Raw genomic sequence first — 7,864 nt, forward strand, 5'->3', positions numbered from 1 at the left:
CCGAGGGCGTCCCTCCCACCCCGTCTCGGTGCTGGGGGTCCCTCTGACGCCCTTTTCTCGTTGCAGGCTCTCCTCGGAGACCGGGGGCATGGGCAGCAGTTAGGGGGGCCCCGGACCCCCCCGCCTCGCCATCCATCTGCGGCCCCTTAGCACCGACCCAGGTTTTAAACTAGTTTGTACATTTTCGGTTCCTCCAGCCTCGCGCCACTCACCAGGTTCAGTTTGTTTCAAGTTTTTTGTTTTTCGTTTTTGTTCTGTTTTTCGGGGTTATATTTTTTTTTTTTCCCTCTCAAATTAAAAGCATTTTAATTCCTTCGTTCAGCTCTTAAAATTGCTGAACCCCAAATCTTAGTTTTATAAAGCTTCTCTCTCCTCTCCCCACCCCCCCAGCACCTTCTCCCCTCCTTTCCCCGTTTTTTCGGCTCATGAAGTTTCTGTTTTTGTCATGAAATGTAAGAGTGGAAGACAAACGAAAAAAAGAAAAAAAAAAAAACAAAAAAAACATTTCAGTTTAGTTCTGTAACGTCAGGAAATTTTTCAAAAAAAAAACTGAATAAAAAGATGGACTGGAGCTTTTCCTTGTGAATAGAACCTGCAGGATATTTTGGTTAATGGATCTGCCTGTCTCAGTCTTTATTTGAAACGCCCGTGGCTCTTCCCAGTGCTCCCAGCATGGTCCAGTTTGGTTCTGGAGAGGGATGAACCACCCCAGCTGGCGTTTGGGATCCTTCCAGAGGGTGGAGGACCAACCCAGTGCTCCCAGTATGGCCCAGTTGGGTCTGTCAGTCCCATGGCACTGGGATGAACCAGTCCTGGGGAGGGAACTTTGCCCCTCCAGAGGAATTTTTGGGGGTCTTTCCCATTTCCCTCCAAACTGGTCTCAAATGGGAACCTGCTGCTGGTTCTATTCCCTCTCTGCTCTCCCCCTAAATCCCCTGGCACCTACAGGAGTGACAAGTGACAAACCCCCTCCCTGTCCCCCCCCTTTCCCCCAGTCTGAGCTGGGGGAGCCCTGAGGGTGCTTCCAGTAGGACCCACACAAACAAAGGGGGGCCACGACCCCCCTGCCCCTTCCCCCCGAAGGCAGAGCCGCAGTAGAGAGCGATAGATATTTATATAAATATTTGGGGCTGTACAAGTGAGGAGTGCAGGGTGGGGGGTGTGGGGGCTCGCAGGTCACAGGCCCGGGGGGGCTGTGGGCCGGGGGGGCCCCTCGCCGCTGCCTGAGTGGTCCAGCTCTGCACTGTCACAGTCCGAGTCCTCGGAGACCTGGGGACACCAACGGGGCTGGGACACCCCCGGCCCCCCTGTCCTGGGGAGGGGGACCCTCCCTTTGCCACCCCCACCCCACGGGGACCGTTCCTGGGGGGCCCTGTGGACCCCCTCCCTTTGCCACCCCCACCCCACGGGGACCATTCCTGGGGGGCCCTGTGGACCTTCTTCTCTTTGCCACCCCTTCTGGGAGCTCAGGGACCCCCACCCCACGGGGACCGTTCCTGGGGGGCCCTGCGGCCTTTGCCACCCCCACCCCACGGGGACCATTCCTGGGGGGCCCTGTGGACCTTCTTCTCTTTGCCACCCCTTCTGGGAGCTCAGGGACCCCCACCCCACGGGGACCGTTCCTGGGGGGCCCTGTGGACCCCCTCCCTTTGCCACCCCCTTCTGGGAGCTCAGGGACCCCCACCCCACAGGGACCGTTCCTGGGGGGCCCTGTGGACCCTCTTCTCTTTGCCAACCCCATCTGGGGGCTCGGGGACCCCCACCTCATGGGGACCATTCCTGGGGGAGAGGGACCCCTTCCCTTTGCCACCCCCACCCCACGGGGACCGTTCCTGGGGGGCCCTGTGGACCCTCTTCTCTTTGCCAACCCCGTCTGGGGGCTCGGGGGACCCCCCCACCCCATGGGGACCATTCCCAGGGAGCCCTGCAGACCCCCCTTCCACTTGCTGACCCCATCTGGGGGGCTCGGGGGACCCCCACCCCACGGTGAGCGTCCCGGGGGGTGCCCCTGGGTGGGGGCATCACCTTGGTGGGGCTGAGCCCCCCGTGCCGGCGGCCGGGCCCCTCGGGCGGGGCCGCGTCCAGCGGGATCTCGGAGCCCTGGGACAGCAGGTCCTCGGAGCGGTCGTCGGGGCGCTCGTCCGTGTTGGTGCTGCCCACGTCGGGGGTGGCACTGTGCGACGGCTCGCTCGTGTGGCCCTCGTCGCCGTCCCCGTCCGAGAAGTTCTCCGAGCTGAAGGTGGACAGCGACTGGCGCTTGCTCATCCCCGGGGGCCACCTGGGGAGGGGCGAGGGGGGCGTGAGGGCTCCGAGCAGCCCGGAGCCCCCCCGGTGTCCCCGGGCACCCGAGCGGGGGTCGCACCCACCTCTGCCGCAGCGGCAGCTCCACCTCGCTGTCCACCTCGCCCTCCTCCTCCTCCGACGAGACCCCCCGTTTCTGGGGGCGCACGGAGGGGCTGTTGGGGTCCTCCTGACGCCCCTCGGGAAGGACCCTCTGTCCTGACCCGCCCGCCACCCCGCGAGGGACCCGGCAGTCCTGACGCCCCCTCCCCGAAGGAATCCATCCCCCTCCCGCTTCTGGGACGGCCCTGGGGTCTCCCCCCCGTGTCCTCGCCCCCCCCCCACAAAGGGACGCGGGGGTCTGGGGTCTCACCTGCCCGCGGGTGACGGCCGCCCGGTACAGCAGAGCCGCGGGGGTGAGGTGCTGCCCGGCCCCCCCTTTCCCCCCCCGGCCGGCCCCGCTCTCCCGTTCGGGCTCCCCGGGAGTGGGGGGCTGCGGCGGGGGGGACCCTTGGGTGCCCGTGGCCCCCTCGGGTCCCGCATCAGGTACCGTGGCCGGGGGGGCACCCGCGGCCTCCAGGGTGCCCCCGAGGATGTCGGGGCTGGCGGCGGTGGCGGGGGGACCCCGGGGGGTTCCGGCCTCGGGTCCCGGCTCCCCGCAGCCCCCCCGGGGCCCCGCTTTGCGGTGGCGGCCCTTGGCCCGGCGGCTGCGCCCGGGGGACGGGGGACCCTTGGGACACCCCGGCAGCGCCACCTGCGCCATGGCCGCGTCCAGCTTGGGCAGCAGCACCTCCGGCTTCAGGATGTCGGGGCTGGGCACGGGAGGGACGCGGGAAAGGGCTGTGGAGGGGATCCAGGCACCGCGACCCCTGGGGTATCCACAGCCCCGCAGAACCCCCTCCCCCCCGGGACACGCAGCCCCAGAACTGCCCCGAAGGAGCCCGGACCCCCACGCCGAGCTCCCCAAGCATCGGCACACCCGGAGCATCTCTCCCCTCAAGAACCCAGACACCCCCAGTCCCCTAAACTACCCCAAATCCAGACCCCCCCAACATCTGCACACCCAGAGCATCTCCCCCCTCCCCAAAGAGCCCAGACACCCCCACCCCAAACAACGCCGTCCTCCCAGCCCCCTAAACGACCCCACATCCAGGTCTCCAGACCCCCCCACCCTGCTGGACCCACATGTCCGTGCCTCCCCGCCCAAATCCCCGGCCCCCCCGTTCTCCCCCCATCTCCCCCCTCCCCAAACCCCCCGAGGTACTCCCCCCGAGGGACCCCAGCCCCGCTCACCGCTTGCCGTGGGGCGAGAGCTTCTGGGGCACGTTGCGCTTCTTGATGAGGGTCTCGACGGCGTTGCCGTGCAGGAGCCCCCGCGGCACCCGCGGCTTGAAGAGCCCGGGGTAGCGCTTCTCCAGCGCCTGCTCCCGCCTGCCACGGGCCACGAGTGGGCACCCGCGCCCTGCCCGCGGCAAGCGGGGCCGGGGAGCGGCCGGGGGGAGCGGCCACGGGCTCGGGGACAGCCACGGGCGGCACGAAGGGCTGGCGTGGGCAGGGAGCGACCACGGGACGGGCACAGAGGGGCTGGGGTGCTCTTTGGGAGGGTGCTGTTTGGGGGTGTTATTTTGGGAGGGTGCTGTTTGGGGGCGCTGTTTGGGAGGTGTAGCTGTTTGGGGGTGTTATTTTGGGGGGTGTAGCTGTTTGGGGGTGTTATTTTGGGGGAGTAGCTGTTTGGGGGCGCTGTTTGGGCGCTGCCCACCCACCTGAGCAGCTCCTTCTCCTTGAGCTCCAGCTGCAGCATGAGGGCGCTCAGCTCCATGTAGAGGTTGTTGGCGCGCTCCAGTTTCCGCTCGTAGTGCTCCCGGATGTCCAGCGCGTGCCTGGGGACACGCGTGCCGTCAGAACCGGCCGGGGACAGGGACAGCGACCCACAGCCCTCCCTGTGCCCCCCGCCCCTGGCTCCCCCCGGTCCCTTCCCAGCGCTCCCAGCACGGCCCCACCGCAGCTCCTCGCGCCGCCGGTTGATCAGCTCCTCCTCCAGCCGGTGCAGGCACGTCCCCTCCGACTTGATCTTCTCGAAGTGCAGCTTCACCTCCTCCCTCCACTCGGCCTGCGACACAGGGACAGCGCTGCCGCTGCCAGCGGGCTCCGGCCACCGCAGGCTCCGGCCACCCCCGGGCTCCGGCCACCGCAGGCTCCGGCCACCCCCGGGCTCCGGCCACCCCCGGGCTCCGGCCACCCTGGGCTCCGGCCACCGCGGGCTCCGGCCACCGCAGGCTCCGGCCACCCCCGGGCTCCGGCCACCCCCGGGCTCCGGCCACCGCAGGCTCCGGCCACCCCCGGGCTCCGGCCACCCCCGGGCTCCGGCCACCGCAGGCTCCGGCCACCCCCGGGCTCCGGCCACCCCCGGGCTCCGGCCACCGCAGGCTCCGGCCCCACCCCGCACGTCCCGGGCTCCAGTGGCGCTGCGGGCACTGCCCGGCCGGGCCCTGCGGTACCGGAGTAGGGGGTCCTGGGCTGCTGGGGGGGTACCTGGGATTTGAAGTAGGTCTCCTGGGGGGTGGAGAGGACGTCGGCCGAGGCGATGTCGAGGTGCAGCAGGATCTGGCGGAAGGATGGCCGGTTCCGGGGTTTGCTGTTCCTGCGGAAGGACACGGCACTGAGGGGGGGCTGGGGGGGTCCTGGGGGGGCTGGGAGGTCTCAGGAAGGCTCTGGGGAAGGCCAAGAGTGCTGGGGGTGCTGTGGGGTCCTGAAGGTTTTGGGACCAGGGGCAGAGAAGGGTGCACAGGACACAGCGGGGGCACCGCCACAACCAGGGGTCCCCCCTGTCCTGCCCTGCCCACGGGAACAGGTCCCTCGGGCTGGCACCACAGCCCCGTCCGTGGCGGGGTCCCCTGTGCCACGGGTGCCCACAGAATGTCCCCAGGGAGTCCCTCGGGGTGTCCCCGTGGGCACTCACCAGCACTGGCGCAGCAGCACCTTGAAGCCGTCGGGGCAGCTGGAGGGGACGGGCAGGTGCAGGCTGTTGCTGCCCACGCCCCAGATGATGGCCGACGAGTCCACGTCCTTGTAGGGGATCTCGCCCGTCAGCAGCTCCCACAGCACCACCCCGAAGGACCTGTGGGCACCCGCAGCCCCCGTCACCCACGGGGGCTCCTGCTGTCCCCTCACCGCTTCCCCCTCTGGTGTCCCCCGCCCTGGTGGTCCCTGATGTCCCCAGGCCCTGCCCTGTCACTCCCGGTATCCCCAGTGTCCCACAATGTCTCCTGCCCCCGCCGCCTGTCACTGCTGTGTCCCCGGTGCCAGCACAGCTGGCAGTGTCCCCATGTCCCCGCGGCCTCACCAGATGTCCACCTTCTCGGAGACGGGCTCGTTGCGGATGACCTCGGGGGCCATCCAGGCCACGGTGCCGGCAAAGGACATCTTGGTGCTCTTGTCGATGAGCTCCTTGGAGGTGCCGAAGTCCGAGATCTTCACCACGTCGTCGTAGGTGATGAGCATGCTGGGGACACGCGCTCAGCGCCACGCCAATGACACGCCAACGGCACGGGCACGGCACCGCCGCGGGCATGCAACTGCTGCGGGCACCACGGGGTCACGGCACGGCACCGGCGGGGACGGCCGGCACGGGCAGGGGACAGCGGTGACACGGGCAGGGGACAGCCAGCACAGGCAGGGGACACTCAGCACGGACAGGGCAGGGGACAGCGGTGACATGGACACAGAATGGGACAGCACCAGCAGGGACATGGCAGCAGCATGGGACATGAATAAGATGGGACAACACCAACACGGACGTTGTCCTGCCATGGGACACCAGCATGGACGTGGCACCAGCACGGACATGATTCCGAAATGCACGTGGCACTGCCACGGGCACAACGCTGCCATGGCACGGCCTCGCCGTGGGACACCACCAAGGACGTGGCCCCACCGTGGACACGCAATGCCACGAGCGTGGTCCTGCTGAGGGGACGCCACCAGCGCGTGCACAGCTCGGCCACCACCGTGAGCACGGCGCTGCCACGGGCACGGAGCCACCAGGAGTGGCACTGCCAGGGTCACACAGCTCACGGACACGCGCCACCAGGAGGGCACCAGGAGGGACAGGGCACCACCCAGGACGCGGCGCCGGCCCGGCCCGGCGCCGCCGCGCCGTGCCCCCACCCCATGCACGGCCCCGTGCCCGGGGGCACCCGGGCCGCTCCGAGCCCGTCCCCGGCTCACTTGGGCGACTTGAGGTCGCGGTGGATGATCTTGTGCAGGTGCAGGTAGTTCATGCCGCCGGCGATGCCCATGGACCAGTCGACCAGCAGGGAGGGGGTGACCTTGCGGCCGGCGCGCAGCACCTCGTAGAGCTGCCCCTGGGCGCAGAACTCCATGATGATGCAGTAGCAGGGGGCCTGGGTGCACACGCCCCTGCGGGCACAGCGGCACTCAGCGCCCGCCGGGGCCGCCGCTCCGGCCGGGACGCCCCGGCACGGTGCCCGGCCCGCGGTGGCCGTGCGCCGCGCCGTCCTGCCCGCCTTGGTCCGTGCTGTGCCGGGGGTCCCCATGCCCACGGCGTGACCGTGACCTCTGTGGCTGTGTCCATGCTGGGCACCGTGCCCATGCCGTGCCCATGCTGTGTCCATACTGTGTCCATTCCATGTCCATTCTTTGCCCGTGCTGTGTCCATGCCATCCATGCCATGCCATGTCCATTCCATGCCCATGCCGTGCCCATTCTGTGTCCATGCCGTGTCCATACCGTGTCCATACCATGCCATGTCCATTCCATGCCCATGCTGTGTCCATTCCATGCCCATTCCATGCCCATGCCGTGCCCATGCTATGGCCGTGTTCCAGCATGCTCCATGCCCCATGCCATGCACGTACCCATGCCATGCCATGTCCATTCCATGCCCATGGCGTATCCATTGTGTGTCCATACTGCGTCCATGCCATGTCCGTTCCATGACATGCTGTGCCCATGCTGTGTCCATACCATGCCATGCCCATTCCATGCCCATGCCGTGCCCATGCCGTGCCCATACCATGCCATGTCCATTCCATGCCCATTCCATGCCCATTCCATGCCCATTCCATGCCCGTGCTGTGTCCATACCATATCCATTCCATGCCCATGCCGTGCCCATGCCGTGCCCATGCCATGCCCGTGTTCCAGCACGCTCCATGCCCCATGCCATGCACGCGCCCCATTCCTGCAGCGTCCCCCGTGCCCACGGTGTCCCCGTTCCGCGCTGTCCCCGTGCCAGCAGCCCCGCTCACTTGAAGGTGATGATGTTGGGGTGCTTGAGCTTGCGCAGGTGTTTGATGTCGGTCTCCTTGAGGTCCCGCACCTTCTTCACGGCCACCTCCTCGCCGTGGAAGCGGCCCAGGAACACGGCGCCCTGCGCCCCGCTGCCCACCCACTGCAGGTCCAGGATCTCCTCGAACGGCACCTCCCAGGGGTCTGCGGGGGGGCACCGCGGGGTGGCACCGCGGCCCCCCAGGACCCCCACCACGGCACCGCGGCCCCCCAGGACCCCCACCATGGCACCGCGGCCCCCCACCACGGCACCACGGCCCCCAGAACCCCCACC

At 68.1% G+C, this 7,864-nt stretch overlaps 2 protein-coding genes across 8 annotated transcripts in view; one reads left to right on the top strand and one right to left on the bottom strand.

Moving 5' to 3' along the window:
• PCBP2 (poly(rC) binding protein 2) overlaps positions 1-616 on the top strand; it is an 11,927-nt gene extending 11,311 nt beyond the window's left edge. For all 7 annotated transcript variants that reach the window (XM_041403880.1, XM_041403886.1, XM_041403883.1 and 4 more), the window contains one exon: positions 67-616. In XM_041403880.1, the coding sequence (XP_041259814.1) occupies positions 67-103 (37 nt within the window). In that variant the 3' untranslated portion in view covers positions 104-616. The remainder of the gene's footprint in view (positions 1-66) is intronic.
• Positions 617-1,131: 515 nt separating this feature from the next.
• The window catches only part of MAP3K12 (mitogen-activated protein kinase kinase kinase 12), a 7,893-nt gene continuing 1,160 nt past the window's right edge, over positions 1,132-7,864 (bottom strand). Inside the window, exons 2-13 of the mRNA XM_041403893.1 lie at positions 7,551-7,734; positions 6,508-6,699; positions 5,624-5,782; positions 5,240-5,398; positions 4,813-4,921; positions 4,281-4,390; positions 4,044-4,160; positions 3,574-3,711; positions 2,654-3,092; positions 2,367-2,437; positions 2,026-2,278; positions 1,132-1,269 (exon numbers count right to left, since the gene is read on the bottom strand). Of these exons, the coding sequence (XP_041259827.1) occupies positions 1,177-1,269; positions 2,026-2,278; positions 2,367-2,437; positions 2,654-3,092; positions 3,574-3,711; positions 4,044-4,160; positions 4,281-4,390; positions 4,813-4,921; positions 5,240-5,398; positions 5,624-5,782; positions 6,508-6,699; positions 7,551-7,734 (2,024 nt within the window). The 3' untranslated portion in view covers positions 1,132-1,176. The remainder of the gene's footprint in view (positions 1,270-2,025; positions 2,279-2,366; positions 2,438-2,653; positions 3,093-3,573; positions 3,712-4,043; positions 4,161-4,280; positions 4,391-4,812; positions 4,922-5,239; positions 5,399-5,623; positions 5,783-6,507; positions 6,700-7,550; positions 7,735-7,864) is intronic.

This window comes from Onychostruthus taczanowskii, unplaced genomic scaffold, assembly GCF_017590055.1.
Source record: "Onychostruthus taczanowskii isolate IOZ18803 unplaced genomic scaffold, ASM1759005v1 scaffold206, whole genome shotgun sequence".
Lineage (NCBI taxonomy): Eukaryota > Metazoa > Chordata > Aves > Passeriformes > Passeridae > Onychostruthus > Onychostruthus taczanowskii.